The sequence below is a fragment of the Haemaphysalis longicornis genome, unplaced genomic scaffold (assembly GCF_048455015.1).
Source record: "Haemaphysalis longicornis isolate Haplotype H1 unplaced genomic scaffold, Haemaphysalis longicornis Haplotype H1 scaffold_10, whole genome shotgun sequence".
Taxonomy (NCBI): Eukaryota; Metazoa; Arthropoda; class Arachnida; order Ixodida; family Ixodidae; genus Haemaphysalis; species Haemaphysalis longicornis.
The window spans coordinates 90,141,690-90,159,102 of record NW_027526204.1 but is presented as its reverse complement, the minus strand read 5'-3'; the positions used below and the strand labels follow the sequence as shown (position 1 = coordinate 90,159,102).

Sequence of the window (17,413 nt, the reverse complement as noted above, 5' to 3'; positions counted from 1 at the left end):
ACTGGAGGGACGGTGGGGCCCGTGAGATGTTGCTCATCCCGGCCCAGCCGCTGTTCAATGAGCTCAAGCCTGAAAGCGAACTGATCAGAGTGCAAGCTGCTCGACAGCTCCGGAACTTGGCGCGCGCTACTCCGGAGCGCCATGCCAAGGTCAACTCCTCGCCATGTTTGCGGAAAGAACTTGACTCTTTGTGCAGCCGGCACCAAGGGGTTTCGCCCGAGTGAAGTTGACACCACGCAGATAAGAGCTGGGACCTTTAGAACTGGCCGGATCTGTTTACATCAACGTGCGCCCGCGATAAAACGGCCGGAGGAGGAAGGGAAACTTACCAGCGCATACCTGTTGATGTTCTGGGGTGGTTTGACACACTTTCGCTATCCGTACTAAAAGTCTGACGAATTGAAGTCGCCTTCTGTGTCTGCGCTGCTAGCATTATCCACAGATTCTAGCTCATATTCATCGGAATCCATCGAAATTCACCTTTCGCGTGAAGCATCGGCGAACGGCGTCCACGCTATAACCGAAACCTTGTGAGCTCGTCTCCTCGCCGGCGAAGGACATTTAAAAATCCCCCCCCCGCGGTGGAGAAAAGAAACTTGAAATCGGAACTGATAGATCAGTTTCGATTTGGTAGCGTTAGCTGTCCAGAAGCGCTCGGAGGGCGCCAAAATTTGAATTTGTATTCATCGATAATATCCTATCGATCTTTCGATAATATCGATAATATCCTATCGATCCTATCTTTCTTGGGCTACCTAAAGGCAAAAATTTTGGTCTCTCTGCCTGTCTGTGTCCATCTGCCTCTTTCTGCCTGCCTGTCCGTTCCTCGATCCAGCCAATAGGGCAAAGCGAACGAATACTTGACTGCGTAATGTAAATAGACAGGATTGTTTCAAACTACTAATAAATCTTCTGGCATCGGTTATACACAACCACATTATTCAGCGCAAAGGAAGCTGAGGCACATTTGATGCAAAATGTAAGTGCTTAACCGAAAGTACCTGTGTTCTTTTAAAAGTACGGTTGGGTTAGTTCTTATGGTTCAAATGAAAAAAAAAAAAAAATAAAGAAAAAAACAATAAGTTAAGAGTGGCGCATGAAGCCGAGATAAAATGAAAGACGAGAAGAACAGAGTGCGAACTCGTGCTGTTTTGTTGAAAAGAAGGAACGAACGATACTGAAAAAGATGTGTGCTGTCTTAACAGAGCGCGCACAAGCAGTGCAAGAGTGGAAAAATTAAATGGCATTGCATAAACCTTCGTTAAATTCATCACGAGAGGTGTGAGAGAGGAGAGGGGAAGACAGTGAAGAAAGGAAGGGGAGAAGGACTTGCGTGGCAATGGGATTAAATTGAGCAAGAAAACCTGTTGTTGTTCAGCTGCAATCTCGCCCAAAAATGCTCGGTTCGTCACTGGGACCAACTGTCGGTGGAAAGATTGTAACTAGCAATGTAGAGCGAGGAAGTGTGAACTTAGAGCTTGCGAACGCCCCTTCACACTTGCCCGTTTGGTATTCCCTTTCTCCTTCCCATTGGCGCCAACCAGGACTGTGAGGGGGACACACCGCTGCACGACGCCATCAGCAAAAAGAGGGACGACATGCTGACCCTGCTGCTGGACCACAACGCGGACATCACGCTCACCAACAACAACGGCTTCAACGCCCTCCACCATGCCGCGCTCCGAGGCAACCCAAGGTCTGTGCGCTTGCTCCCACAACTCCCTTTTCCACCCCCCCCCCCCGACAGTGTCAGCTGCTCGGGCGTACGAGCTTGGTAAGCAGTGCATATAAACCTGCGCGGCATATACGTTCGACTGCCAGGAACACCTGAGCCAAATATTGCACGTGCACGTGAAGCGGTGAGCGCGCAAGTCGCTGTGAAAGACGCGGACAAACCAACTACACTCTGCAATTTCCTTCACTATGCACCGTCGTTACATTGGTGGCTGTTCTATTGGCTGCGGCTGGTCAATGTCACGATTTAGTTCTCGCAGTTGTGGTGACGGTCCACCATTGTCGGGGATGTGCAACAACCTCTTCGCCGCCTGAACCTGTGCGTACAGTTCCAGTGTCTTTTGTTTCAAGTGCACATGAACTTTGAATGGCGAACTCAACAACTCACTTTCGACCACTCCATTCGACGACGAGTGTTTATTGCTTAAAAAAACACCCTACCAGCCTGAGTGAGTGTTTGCGAGAAGGCACCAAGGCCTGCTTTTTTTTTTTTTTGTGGCGCCACACTGGAAATAGACAACTCCACGTTGCCGAGAAAAAGCGAAAACTCACTGACCTGTGATATATCGAAGGCTGCCAAAGAGAACATTTCGCGCCGCCCGCCCTCCTCCACGGGAGAGAGAGCGCACGGCCTTCGTCATGTAGTCCACAGCTGAATTGAGAAAGAACAATTATGCGAGATTTTTCATCTTGCATGGGCACAGGGATACCTGACGGATTTTTGTAATTATTGTGGGAGGAGGTTGCTGGGACAGGAGACTTTACCCCAAAATGCATTCCGAGTAGTCGTCAGTGGTACGTGCCACGGGGTCCCTTTAAATGTTTGTCTCGCCATGCCGCGTTGAAGTGGTCGGCCAACCCTGCTGCAAGACCCGGCATGGCACGGAATGATGTGGATCTGAGCACGTTGTAAGATGAAAGCCTTGTAGGCCTCATGCAGGGAGCTGCCCCTGCATGCCCGTGAAAAAGTTTGGGCTGAAAGTCGGCCGGAAACTTGAGGGTGTGAAACGTCCCAAGAATGTTCCATGACCAGTGGTTTTCAGCCATGACTGCCCCGGGAACCCGTTTTGGGCTTCCGAAAGTAATGGGGGAACCTTTGATGGAGCATAAGTTGATCATTGTCATAATGTCGAACGATTTGCACTTGAAGCTTGCGTCGCCCACGGACTTACCTGACGCTCGCCTTTTCTGCTTGACGTTAATGACAATGCGCGTCATAATGTTGAACAATTTGCTCTCGAATCGAAAGTTTTTAAACACCGATGTGCTGCCTTTTCTGCGTCTGTGCTTTTTTTTTTTTTCCTTCTCGTAGCGGGAGTGTGGTGCAAAAAGCGCATGTTGAAATATGTGTAACGTGGAGAAACTAAACGTACATGTAATGCGGCGGAGCCACCTTTTTGCGTTGCAAACAAGTGCTGGCAAAATCGAGGTAAGAATGGCGGGGGAAAAGTTTTGAAGGAGGCTTTGCGGACTCCTCAAATGCTCTCGCGGACCCCCCGGGATCCGTGGACTCTCATTTGAGAACCACTGCCCATGACCGTGAGAAACCTTGCGACATGAAGGCACCATACCGGTCGTGCATGGGCAGTCGTCAATCGGCGGTGGTTTTCAGATGCCTGCTCCCGGCTGATAGAATGCTCACAGGTGTGTTCCTCTTCTTGAAGAGCGGTTGGAATGACAGTTTTGCTGCAGTTTTCCTGTCAGTAGGGCACGCGAACATTCCCGTTTTGACCTTGGCCACCCCGAAGAGGCCTGGCAAGTGTATACGGTAGAATCTCTTATACAAATCTCGCGCGACCACGAAAAATATTTCTACAGTTAAACCTCGTTATAACGACACGGGCTATAACGAAATAATGCATATAACGAGCAAATCGTAATTCCCCTTGAAAGTCCCCATAGAAATTAATGTATTTAAAACCTCGTTTTAACGAGGTAAAATTCCCCCATTACAGGATATAATGAACAAATTTCGTTGAGAAATCAAATTTCGAGCTAATTTTACAACAGTGTGCAATGCGGATTTGAGACAGTGTGCAACGCGGCAATTGTATTAGCAGTTCAAAACTCCCGCCACGCGTGCGAAGCTGGATGGCGCGCCATGCGGACGCTGCGCCCGCGAAGCCCCTACCCTCCTCTCGCTGTGCATGGCATGCAAACAATGGGGCCCTTCAATTTGCAGTTTCGGACTCACCGCAGGCTCCCCGAGAAGCAGTCCAACTTTCGATTTTCCCACGCATCCCTATGGCTTCGGGGAATCTGTGGACTATCCGCGGTGAGTCCGAAAAGAACCTCAATGCACTCGGCGTGTGCGGTTGCGTCGCCTTCCTCCCTCCTCCCCTGTTCGTATCGCCGACGCCGCTGCGTAGTTGTGTGTGCGTGGGTTTTGGCAGTCTTCAGCCTTATCTTTTATCGTATTGCCCGCGTGATTCCAACAACACGAGTGCGACAGGTGGGAAGTGAAAGCGAAAGACTATCATGCTTGAACAGAAGACGGCTATGATAAAAGCCATCGCATCGGGCGCGAAGGAAGGTAAGGTGCACTTCGTGGTAAGGTGGCAAGAGACTTTGACGTGTGGACGAGTACGCTGTCTACCATCGTGAGCAACTGAGAGTGCATCGTCAGCGCTGTTGCACATGGCGTGAAAAGAAGCGCTAAGGACGGCGTCGGAGGCACTAGATGCGGTGGACGTGCTGCACTGCTACTTCGGCGCGCACGAGGGCGGCGAAGATGGCGTGAACATAGCGGCCGCAGCTCGCGATTCGTGTGTGTCGGCGTTGCACGTGCGTTTTTTTCACAGCCGCGTCGACGATTCCGCGCCCGCGGCAGCTTTTGCCTCAGCCAGCAAATGATATGAGACGCACGCGAGATGCACGCGAGACGCTGCGAGAAAATGATACGAGACGCACGTGCACCGTAAGAACCTTCTAGCACAGCGTGTTGTGTCGTATTGTGTACACAACACGTCCCCGTGCTCTGAATGTCTGGCTTTTCGGTGTCCTATCTGCCTGGCTAACTAACGTGACATTTTTGGTGACAAGGGAGCTTGAATTAAGATAAAGAAGTACCTTTTGGCGTGTACGGCGGGGGACTGACAGCCGATAGACGAAGGCAGGGGGCGGGGCTAACCAAAGGGGCAATGAAGACAAAATACTTCTTTGGTTTATTTAAAAAAGGGATTTGCACCAGTAACAATAGCACCAAACCTATTGGGAACTTCAAACAAATGACCGAGAAATTAAAGGCCAACTGCACTGAAAATTTTGACCTCTTGAAAACCCTATTTCCGTATAGAGTAGAATCTCAATAATTGGAAATCGCTTAAACGGAATTGCTGCTTCAATGGAACAGTAGCCTGTAAGTTGGTTGGCTTTGTATTCAGTTAACGTAACAAAACTCTCAGTAATCGGAACTAAAATTTCCGCATCACCGTGTGAACCGAACCAAAAATGGAACTTCTTGTGAAACCCAGTGGGATGAGAGTCAGGTTTTTACGGTTCTAGCTGTTTCGTTTTTTTGTTTCTTCTTCTTCTTCCATGTTTTTTTTCCTCGTTCGCTTTGCAAACCTTCACGCTTTGTTACCGCCTTGCCGTCTTCTAAATTCGGTAGTCTGTAAGCAGTCGTGAAGTTGAGGCCTCTAGCTTCCATGAAGATACACTTGCAAGGATTCAAACAAAAATAATTTATGCATTTTGTAGTGCCCAGCGACTCATTGTTGCCAAATCAACTTGGTGAATGGTGTGCCTAAACATCTCTGTAGTTTTTTCTTTCTGAAAAACTATCAGCTACATTCTCCTTCTAGTGATTGGAGTTCCCTGAAATTGTATTAAGAGTGTGTACGCACATAAATTTGCACTTTCGCACATCTATCTCAAAAAACGGGACTCCTGTTGAACAGAACTAATTTATTCGGTCCCTTGAAGTTCCGTTTATCGAAAGTCAACTGTAGTTTGCCTAAAAACACGGCAAGATACAAAATATAACAGCTAAAGTACCCGCAGGTACGGTTCAAACAACCAGCAAAAGTGGGTGATATTTCCAGACCAAAATTGAGAAGATCGCGGCCATTACAGCCACGGCGAAGTGACATTATAGCCGACGAATGGCCGGCCAGCTGGAGCAAACCTGTGCGCGATAGGTTTGTGCATGCGACAGCCCTTAGAGAAGTGAGAGAAACGCACTCAGCAGTGCTTGGCTGGTTCTCCTGGCTGGCCGGAGGACCAAGCACCCTGCCAGCCGGCATGTCACTTTCGCTTCATGGCAGTTAGCGCAATCTGCTGACTGGTGCAGCGTTGCCTGCGACAGAGCTATTTTAAACGTTTCCAATTGATGGACAATGCATTTCATGGGGTTACCAGTCATTGGCTTTGGGGTACGTATTGTACATCCAAAGTAAATTTGGCCAAGGCGAAATTTTAGGGCTGTTGGCCTTTAACTCTTTCCTGATAGGCCATCAGACACGAAGCTCCGATGGTTTCAAACGTGCCTCGAAAGCTAAAAACGGCGCCTTGCGGCAAACTAATGCCATCTGGCATATTTACTGACAACTCGTTTTTCGATTTTCTTAAGTTTTGTTGACATTTCGCGTGCGGAGATGGTGGCAAGACTGAATAGCGGCGGCGAGTTGTATGAAAATGGCATCCACTTCACTGCGCGCTCTGCAAAAGCGGACAGCTGTGGCAGAGACTTAGCAGCTAGTGCTGCTGATTTTTGTTACCCCAGAAGCAGTGGATGATGTGGATTCGTTAGATTTTAGTTCTGATGAAGACGCTCCCATTCAAATGCCTCAGACTTCAGCAGGTGCTGCCGGGTAGGTTCGTTTTTGATTTTACGCTATATTCTTGTAAACAAAATGTGCTTCCTATCTGACGACTGCGGTTTTACTTTTAATGTGTAGGGTCTGGACAAGGTACAATGGGGATATTTTGCCAAATGCACCACGCCGTATTGCGCTATCACCTTCACGATAGCCTGGCGATTGCGTCAGATTAGCGCCACGGAGCGATGCACGATGATTTTCAAGTGCACTGGATTTTTTTTCTTCACTTTTTCCATTGATGTGATAATGATTTTGTGTGAGAACACAAAAAAGTAGGCTTGGATGCATATTTTAGAGACCGACCTACCCTCGAGCGGCTTCGAGGAGTGACACAGCTGTCAGTTCCGCTAGGTTGACGGGTGCGCAAAGATCCAAACCTTGGTGTACAGCGTTGATTTATATATGGAATCATAGCCAAGGAATGTAGGAACAATTTGTATATCTTAAAATTTCTAAACTAATTTTTCGGCTCACTACAATCGCCTACATACATTGTGGGTATACCTACTTTTTTGTGTATTTTTTTCTGATTATTTCACCAACTAACTGTAAATAAATGTACCTTTCACAAAACTGCTGTTATGTCTTTAGATGAGCAATCTATAAGCTACAATTTCATGCATAGCAAGGCTAAATGTGTCAACTAGCTCGAGAGAAAAAAAAATAGTTTCGTGGAAGCACTCAAAATCGGCCGTTTTTCTGCCGAAACGAAAGAGCGAAAGAGTTAAAGAGAACCGATGCAGTAGTGGTGTCTCCCAAGCCACATTCCGATAATTTCTGTGTGATTGCACAGAATCTTGTTTGTGCGATTGGTGCCTGGTCACCTAAGCCACTGCCAAGAAACATGACCAGCCTCCAGTTGTGTTCGGTCGTATCACTTGAATGTGGAGATACAGCTAGCACGTGGGTAACTGTTTTCAGTGCTGGCCCATAATACGCCACTTGTGCCCATATTGCGTTATACGGTGGCGCGAAAGTTGAGAGTTTTTGAATGTTTCTTGCAATTTTGTTTCAATTGAAAAGCACCTTTCGTGGCTGGAGTGGAGGTGAGTGAGCTACGAAAGGCTTGTTCTTTCAAATTGAACAAAGTCGTATTAGCAGCGAAGCTGTTGAGCAATTCGTAATTTTTCGTCTCCGCCGTTAAAAGTACCAAGAAATTGCCAAGCGCGCACGCATGACCGTGGGCCTTGCGGCGACCGCCCGGCAGTTAGAAAAACCAAGAATATGCCGAGTGTTTGTGTGTGCGTGCCCTACAACGACCGCCCAGCGTCCCCTGCGAACGTTCGGCAAGCCAAGCATACCCACTTAGGGGGATTGGCCAAGATTGCGGTGACCGCCCGACAGTTAAGAAAACCAACAAAATGCCTAGCGCTCGTGTGCGCGTGCTTTGCAATGACCGCCCAGCGTCCCCGGCGCACATTTGTCAACCCAAGCAAGCCCACTTAGGGAGATTGGCCAATATTGGCGAAAAAGAAGCTCCAGCATTCGCCATAATTGTGTAAACACTTGCTCGGGACAAGAAAGACACGTCATAGCGTACGCCCCTCCAGGGTGATGTCCAGTGATTATCACTTCCAGAAAAATGAAAGCTCACACTTATAGCGACAGTCATGGTGTAAAGGTCATTGCGGCAGCGAAGAAGCAAATCAGCAGCAATCGTAGCCTTAAACCGCTGTGATAATTGTGAAGGTTGCGTACAGCTTTGCTACCTTCAAGTCTTGCGCGTTGCTTCATTTTCTTTGTCTTCACATCATCTCCAGCTTAACGGAGGGATGAAATTGGGACATCCAAAGAAGTGTATGTATGGTCAATCTCCGAGGTCGCGTGGCATCCGCAGCTGCATCGCGGCTCCCTCACTCGTTTATTTCGGAGGGAGATGTTGTATGGTCAACCTCCAAGGTCGTGTGGCATCCGCAGCGGCGTCGCGGGCAAGGTGCGTGAAAGGAAAGCGCGAGGAGTTTGCTAGAAATTATCTTGGAATAAACTGGTGCTGACGCGGAGCTTCTGGGTCTGCCTCTTGCTTGCGGCGTACACCTGCGACCGTCCTTAAAACAGGGTAAAGTTTGGACATCGCAGGTAATGAGTGAGTGAAAGTCTGTGGTAGACATAAACAGGCTGATGATGATGACGATGATAATTTCGGGATTTGTGGTTCACACCTCTCCATTGCACAGAAGCACTGTTTTTTTTTCTCAACGAGCCATAGAAAATCAGTGTGCCTACTCGATGGCTCTAACATGGCTCTAATGTTTACGATGCGCAAGACGACAAAGCGCATATTGGTTACTCTCGCCTTGAAGGTTTCAGTTTTCTTTTTTCTAGTCTGCAGATCCAAAATGCTTTCCAGCCGCTTTAAATTATCTTTTCACAGCGCCCCACAATTAAATAAGAAACTTTTCACCATCCACTGATGATTGGTCGATCCTCTGATTGGGTATCTGCCATATTTAAAGGAACAACAACAACAAGAACAAAGCACGGCTGGATATTACAGCTTCACTTATAATCAGAGCAGGGCAGCTTTTAGGGGCCATGCCCCTTAGGGGCGGGGGCTGTTGGCGTCTAATGTCGTCATCGTAATCGCCATATCATCTAGTCACGGTACTAAAAAACACCGGGACACTCGTTTACACCTCTCGATGGAGCGCTTCGTTACGCGTACTAAAAAAAAAAACACCGGGAGTCTCATTTACGCCTCGTGCTCGATAGCTTCGGGCTTCAAAGACAGAAGCTTTTTGCAGCAAAGCATTATACGTGTACCCTCAAACGGTGTCATCTGCGTTTGCAAAAATGCCAAGGCGCTAAGAATACTGCTGTGTCATAACGTTCTGCGTCTACTTTCTAAATCAGCTGACCAAAGGCGCGGGTTCGATTTTCAGCCGCGGCGGCCGCTTTTGTGATGGAGGGTAAAAGCGAAAAAACGCCCGTGTCTTCGAGGTTTCGGCGCACGTTAAAGATCCCCAGGTGGTCAAAATTAATCCGGAGCTTTCCACTACTGCTTGCCTCATCGCCAGTGCAGCGCCGGCGCGCTAAACCTCATAATCCAAAATAAATCAGCTGCGCAAGCGATAAACACCGCAGCGAGCGACGCAAATCTTGCCGCGCACAGGCTGGGAGCTGGTGCCGGGGAGCGGCGGCTGTTCAGTGGTCGACGACAGCAGCGCCGCCGCTATACCGGTTTTATTTTCTGCGCGAAAGTCGACCCGGCGGAACAATGTGAGAGACCGCCGCACGGGCCACTCTAAAACTTCTGTAGTTCACACCACAAGCTGCATGCAGCACTGTGGAGGCTACGTCGTTGTCAATCATGGAGGAAAAAAAAGCTTACCCGCTCAGGGCGTCCAACTCACCGCGAAGGAAAGCGAGAATAGGCGCCGGGGCCTTGCGGTTCCACCTGCTGAAAGGGGAGACTGAAAGGTTCTTTCAAACCCCCCTTCATGGTGAATTAATTGACAACAGTGTAGCCGCCACAGTGCTGCATGCAATTTGTGGTATGAACTATAGTACACTCTACTCCAGGGGCCATTAAAGGGTAAGGCGCCACCGGGCGTTCAGCAAGCCGAGCATGCGCAGTGGGGGTGTGGACGGCGCAACAGCAACAAGGGAGGGACATATATCCTCGACCATGACATGCTTCGCATCTAAAAGAGGTGAAATAAAAGCAAGCGCTAAAACGAAACGGGTGTGGTTGAGCTGCTCAAAGCACAACAGAAACAAAAAATCGTGCACCCCTCCGTCTAACGACGACGATGATCGCACGCGAAGCGTTCTTGTGACGGATTCTTTGGTTGTCGTCGGAGTTCGGACTGAGTTTTGATCATGTCCAAATGAAGCAATCTATGACAAAGAAAAAAAATTGAAGTAATCGGATGGACGCCGGCTTCGTAACGCGGGGAATCCAGGTGCGATTCCGGCCACGGGAAGCGTTTTTTTTTTCTTTCTTGACTTCACCCGGCGTTTTCGTGTTACAGACGCCGTCAGTGCGAACACTAAAGCTTCTCTTTAAAAGTCCCTACAGGCCGAAGGCGGGAAGACCGACTCACATTGAATAAACCTTCTCTGCACTCATCGTGAGGGTAGTGTGAGGGGTGGAAGGGAGAGAGAGTAGAGGGCGTTATATCCGCGACAGCAGAAGGCTGACATCTTTTGACGACATTTGCAGCGAAGCGGGCAGATGGGCGGCGAATTTTAGAAAGCATGCAGTTCCAAGCTAAATCGGCGAGCTTCCTAGCGCGTTCCACTCCGTTGCGTTAATGAGCTTTGCGCACTTTTCGCAACTTCTGGTCTACTCCCGCATCTCGCAGGTAGATGGCGCCACGCGCACGCGCCTCGTTTTCTCTCGCGGGTCGCCGCGCTGTTCTCCGAAATCGAAACCGCGCCGTGCCATCTCCCGCGCAATCCGCGCATTGTAATGCGGTACGTGCTTGCACCTGCACTTCCTTTCCTTATTGCGTCCGTACGGCGCCATAACGGCTCCTACGGTGCGGCTTTCCTAATTAAGTGGCGGGGCGATGCTTTTGTCCTGCGCCCTGTGCTACCATTAAGGAAAACGCCGCAGCCCGTGTTTTCTGTTCGCGGTGTTTACGGGTATACACAGCCGGCACGCGTGGTTTCTTAGGGCGCGCGCGAAACGGGACCAATTAGGGGCTGCGGCTAGCCAAATGGCGTTTCCCCGTTTTCATTGTTGGCATGCCCGTCTTGCAACAGTCTTCCCGCCTTCGTTTTCTCGCAGTGCGTTGTATTAAAACGAAGCCGTATACGGCTTGCCGAAAGGAAAATCTAGTGGTCCCGGTCTAGCGCAGCGTAAACATTCATTTACGGTGTCATTTACAGTCGAACACGGGTATATCGAACACGGGTATATCGAATTATTGTTTATATCGAACACATAAATTATCCCCTCGAAAATTATGTGTAAAAGAATAGAAATTAGTACGTTTATATCGAACGGTATTTTTCCCGACATTGGCTATATCGAACGCAACGTGAGCTGGAAGGTGGTCTTTGGCAGTCGCTTAGCGGGCGACATCGCGCCTTCGTCCGAACCCGACAGGGACAGAAGGCCGAAACGCCAGGAAAATGTCACAGTGCGAGGTAGGGACGCCCCGACTGCGCTCCGACTGCACACGCTCTCCAAAATGAGGAACAGCTCTTTTAAATGCAGAGCATTTCTTTAACTCACGATGTCACCCGGCGTTGGCGTGCCTCGGCGTCCGCAACAGCCGTTCCAGGTGCGCCCTCTCCCCCACTCCTCCTCTCCCGCATCACGCTACCCTCCTCGCTCTCAACAACAGGTCCGCACCCCTCCCCCTACACTATATAAAAAATAATACTTACCGGCGCCTGGTTTCGATCCCAAGACCCTGTGGGCGGAACGCGAGGTACATGGTGCTCTTCCCACTGCGCCACAAAGCCGACACAGAATGGAAGGCTACGAACGCGCCTTATATCCTTGACTCATTCAAACTACGTCAAGAAGCTGCTGATACAACGCATTCACTACCACCAACTCCCCAAACGCTAAACGTTAACGCAATACACCCACCCCCTATGCGACGCATTTACTCGAGTCCCCCTCGCGGGGAGATGGGCCCTTTTTTTCGGCTAGCTACGTTCCCAGGCTTGCCAAAAATATTTTTTTCTCTCTCTCTGGGTCTGTCTTCCCCCGATGTCTCATCGCAAAAGGGAAGAGAAGGAACGAAGGCGCTGGCGGCCTTCTCCTTCTTTTGCATTTTGCTGTTGTTGCTCTTTCAAGAGTATTCCCGCACCTTTCGCAGATTGCTGTTTGTCTCGGAGGTGAGCATCGCGAGCGCTTTTTGGAGAATGTTCAGAGAGCCTTGGAATCGTTACCATCAAAGTTCTTGTGTTGCGTGCGCGTTCTTCTTTTGCGTGCGTGTTATTTGTGCATGGTGTGGGAAGGCGCAGCGAACGGCTGGAATTTTCGAGTTGTGCAGGCGTCGTGTACGTGTCTCACGACACGTGTGACTGGGTGAGGGTGAGCCGGCGCGGAAGCAACGGCCGCTACAACTGCAGCCAGCGTAGAGAAGCGCAAGAACTTGGACTTTGCGACAAAGCTGAAAGCAATTCAGCGGGTCGAGGCGGGAGGGAAAAAGTCGACGGAGTGTCTGCCGACGACTTCGTGAACGCTGACAGCAATTGACAGCAATGTTTAGGCTGTTTCGAGCCTCGGTGACAAGAATATCGTAGCTGCGGCCACAGTAACCCAGGCTGATAAGCTCGAGTGGCGTAGATCGTCCGAAAGAGGAGGCGGCTGCGCGATCTTACTCCGCCGGTGAAGTGGCGGCTGCATTCAGCTTGATTTGCCGTTGTTTACGACGACATAGAAGGAACTGGGCTGTGGCACCTGGATCATCTTGAGAAGATCGAGACCAGCGTCTTGAACTTCATTTCCAGGACGAAGAAGCTGGCCAAGATCAGCGATTTTTGTTCACGCAAATAAAGCATCCTGTTGCGTCGTGAGTGTGGAATTAGTTGTCATTCTGCAATGCGCAGATCGGTAAATGATCGTCCACCACAGGTGAGGTCTCATAGCCTATATTTTTTATATCGATTTTTTCATATATCGAACTATTTCGCGATCCCCTTGGAGTTCGATATATCCGTGTTCGACTGTATTCGTGTCAGTTTCGGTTTCGACCAAACGAACGCCGAGCGGCCGCCATGATAGGAGGTATCACGTGACGTCACCATTCTTGCCGTACCGCTGCCGGTACACACGCCGAAGCAGCGCGCGCCAACCGCAGCCAGCGTGTCGGCTCCGTCACGGGAGCCCCGACGTCGGCAGTTTGGGGCAAGTAGCAGATGATGTCACGTCGGCCCGCTCTGGGATTTATCGTGCGGGCGAAGATTAAAATGGATTTAAAATATGTTACGCCGAACGGTTGCTGTTGAAACTCGCTGGGAGATATCTCCTGATAAAAAGGAAGTATTTTACATAGTTATCTCAGCTTTCAAATTTCGTGTCAGTACTCCTGTAAAGATTCAGTATAGTGAATCCTGGTTGTAATGAAATATCTTCATTCGAAATCCCGCTTCATTTGGAGAAAAGCTTCATGGTGCCCATTGCAGTGCGCAGAGAGCGAGTAATCTCCGCCTGTCACAAAGTATCGCTCATAACGAAGCCAGCTTCGTGTCACGAGTACTTCGTTACATCGAGCGTTTACCGTAGTCGTCGTCAGCGACCCGGGCAAGGCGGGCCGGCCATTGCGTCTTCGCCCGTCAGGATCAGCGCCATCTTGGTGGCCGCTGTGTGCTCGTCGTCGGTCATCTCTGTAATCGCGCCGGGTCATCATGAGGCGCCGCTGCAGCAGCCGCCTCCATTCTTCGACGGCGGCGGCGCCCGATCGAGCCTTATCGAACGGGACCCGGCGGCGGCATCCTTCTCCCGGGGCCATCAGCGTCTTTGTTGCAGCGGCTGGACCGACCGCAGCCGGAGCTCCCAATGGCAGCCAGCGTGCTGCTGCTGCCGCCGACGCCCGCCCTGGTCAGCGCCCACGTACTGATGCGCCCCTGGCTGCCGATCCCGTGGCTGTGTAGGCGCGGCTTCGTTCATCAATCACGCTCCTCGCTCCTTTAGATCCCTTACAATCTACGATTTTTTCTTCGCGCCTCCGCCGATATGTATGGCTGTGTGGAATCTTCCGAACTACTCCATTTCTTTCTTTTTTTGTTTCTGCCACGCTGTCGATGATTTCGGAATCGTTGCTCTTTTTCTTATTGTTTAAGATCTGGTCCGTTCGAGTGCCGCTCCGGTTTCTGGGGCTGTGTTGTGTGACGTTTTTACCCCCAACCCCGTCCCGATCTTCAAGATGGATACATGGCGTGTCGTTCTTCTCCATCTAAGCTACTCATCTCCGCATTATCTACTCCCCACTATCTACTCATCTCTACGACGAGAGGCTATTCTGCGTCCTGTTTGTTTAACAGGTTTGTGAGGGGACGGATGAGGCGCCTCGTATATGGGCGATACCCCGCTCGTTATTTCAAGCCTTCGCGTGTGGCAGGGGGCTCGTTTTTTGGTGAGGAAGAAATCATGATGGCGATGGTGACGTCATATGACTTTAGGCGGATAGTTTTTCTTTGAGGAGTGCTTACAGCATAGTCTAATAAATCCTCTTCAATAACTCGCGTACGAGTGGCATAAGCGATATTCCTAGGATAACCGAATAACAGTCATTTCTTTAGCAATTATTAGAGCGACAGGTGTACTAAGGGGCCATGTCTCGCAAGGACATTCATCGCGTCGCAATGACCTTGAGATGCTGGAGCGCTAGTAGTGGGACAGGCATGACGTCACGGCACGTGACCTGCTGTGGAAAGGCGTCGAAGCCGCACTCGCTCGGAGCATCGCCGCTGCGGTAGTTTGTGTCTATAGGCGAGGGTTTGAGGGCTGCTTCGCGGGCGCTTCGTCGCTCAGTCTGCGCATGCGTGGCGCGCAGGCTGGGCCGTCTGTGCGTACGCTTGCGATAAATTGGTCAACAAGTGCTGGCCAATTTTTTGCAGTCCTTTCAAACGCAGCTTCGGTATATGCGATGTTGTGGCGTTTTCGGCGTCTGCTATGTCGTTGAGCGAGAAAACGCTCTGCAGTAAACCCAACTTTATGGCGAAGCCAGCAATGCCTGCCTATGCGGATGATTCAAAGGCGGGCCGGCTGGTCCATCCCTCCACCTTGCCCCAGAAATAGCAACTTTTGAAAGAGGCGCGCGTGAGTGGCTCAGGGGCACAGCTCACGTGACCCGTGACGCCACGCAGCCTTGAGCGCTCGCTCCTGCAGCCGGCGCGGAACAGTCATGGTATGCGCGCGGCGTGACGCGTGTTTGCATTCTTGTAGCGAAGCGGGCCTGAGTTAGGCCTTTGGCACGTCTTCGCGGTCACTTCGCACCTTAGCGACGCCCATTAGTCCGTGATTCAAACCCAGAAAACACCTGGTAGCCTCGCCCTGCCCCCCCTCCCTTCTGGCCTTCAAGCTCAGCAGAGGTCACGCCAGCGCCACCGATCATGTTGGAGCGAGTGGCTAGTCGTTTATGGGACGTTTCTCGAGGAGGTGCAGACCGAAGCGAGCGGCCCTTTGTCAGCGGTTGTGTTACTTGATGCAAGCCGTGAAGGCCCCACAGCCATTGGTGGCCCGTTTGTTCACACTGCCAAGAATAGGGAACCTGCGAGATTTCCCTGTCTACCTTGAAAGACGGCCGGGTTCGGGCCCTGTGTAAGGTTTCGCGACTGACAACGCGTCCTGCCCGTTCCGTTACAGCAGTGGCTGGCGTCACCTTTTGGGGGCCGTTCTTAATTTCCCCTGACTCGCGGAACTCTCTTCGGTGGGCGTGTTTGCTTCTGTTCGTTGACTTATTTCCCTCGATTGGAGTATATGTATATATATATATATATATATATATATATATATATATATATATATATATATATATATATATATATATATATATATATATATATATATATATATATTCTGTCTTATTTCCCTTATTTCTGTCTTATTTTCAACGAGCCCCTCATTTCCCATTCTGATTCGCTACATGCATAGCGAGGTCCTGTGTTCTGGTCGACCACTCTTGACATGTCGTAGACACTCGAGTCACAGCCCGGGGGTTAAAAAGAAGGTCCCCGTCACCCCGAGTAGTCCGAGTGGTGCCGGCAACCACCCCCAAGCACAGGAAACAAAAATACCGTAACATAAATACCCCAGAAAGTGGAGGAAAATATCGCCCCGCCGGTAGCGTAGTGGTTATCGCACCAGACCGGTATTCTGGAGGTCGTGGGTTCGGATCCCACCTGGCGGGCATTTTTTGTCCACTTTCTTTCTTTTTTTCTTTCCAAATTCTTTCTGTTTCAATACCCTACCACATCCTCCCCTTTGCTTTCCGAGGTTTTCTCGACTGTCAACCCTTATTTCTATATATATATATATATATATATATATATATATATATATATATATATATATATATATATATATATATATATATATATATAGCTCTGAGCTTGCTAGATGGTCTGGTTATTTCTTGTCCCCGCATCCATTTCGCTCGCTTCAAAGAGGCTGTGGAGGCAGGATACACGGCATTAAAAAGAGACACTTTTGCTCGGATAACCATTTTACCAATTTTATTTGAAGCTTCAAAGAAGAAAAAAACCGAAAACAGATGAAGCACTGGCGGCTCCCCAGCCGCTTTCGGGCGATTCCTGCATGACGCTGCAGAATATTTTTGGCCGATTTGCGGTCGCTTGAGTCGCCGCCAAAAAACTCGACTGGGCGAACGTAGCGGGGGCTATAGTCAAGTTTTATAGCGTATTATTCGAATGATAACGGGCAGTTAACGCTTTTACTGCTGGCGCAAATTGCGTCGCTCCTGCCAGTACTACGCCACTGTAGCGCGAAATTTGAAAGTTTGCTTACGTCTCTAGCGGGGTTTTTTTTTTTTTTTTGTATGGTAAAAAAAAAAAAAAGACGGGTACGCGGCTGATTGAGTTACGGCAAGCTAGTTCCTTCAAACCTAACGATCTGTATTTTGTTTTCACGGGCCCTTAAAGCGCCAGGCGAGCGCCTGTTCCCGCGCATTCGCTTTAGAGAGTCCGGCTTACTGCCGCCACGATTGACGGCGGTGCGACCGGGCCTTGACGCAGTCTGCCCGAGTAAGGTTCCCGTCTTTCGGAGGCTCCTGGTTTTCTTCGAGGAGGCCCGCGCGTGCCGGAGCCTCCTTCGGACATCGTCGAGCTTGTCGTAACTCGTCTAGACTGGTGGCGCTAGCGAGTGGGAGGAACTTTCGAGTTGCGTTTATTATGAGGGCTCTCTTCCTTACCACGCGCCTATGCAGCCGCCACCG

The 17,413-nt window shown here is 49.9% G+C and overlaps 1 protein-coding gene across 1 annotated transcript in view; it reads left to right on the top strand.

Annotated features, from left to right (window-relative positions):
* Positions 1-17,413, top strand: part of Mib1 (E3 ubiquitin-protein ligase mind bomb 1) — a 562,176-nt gene that overhangs the window by 32,061 nt on the left and 512,702 nt on the right. The window contains exon 12 of the mRNA XM_077690076.1: positions 1,545-1,696. Coding sequence (XP_077546202.1) covers positions 1,545-1,696 — 152 coding nt within the window. The remainder of the gene's footprint in view (positions 1-1,544; positions 1,697-17,413) is intronic.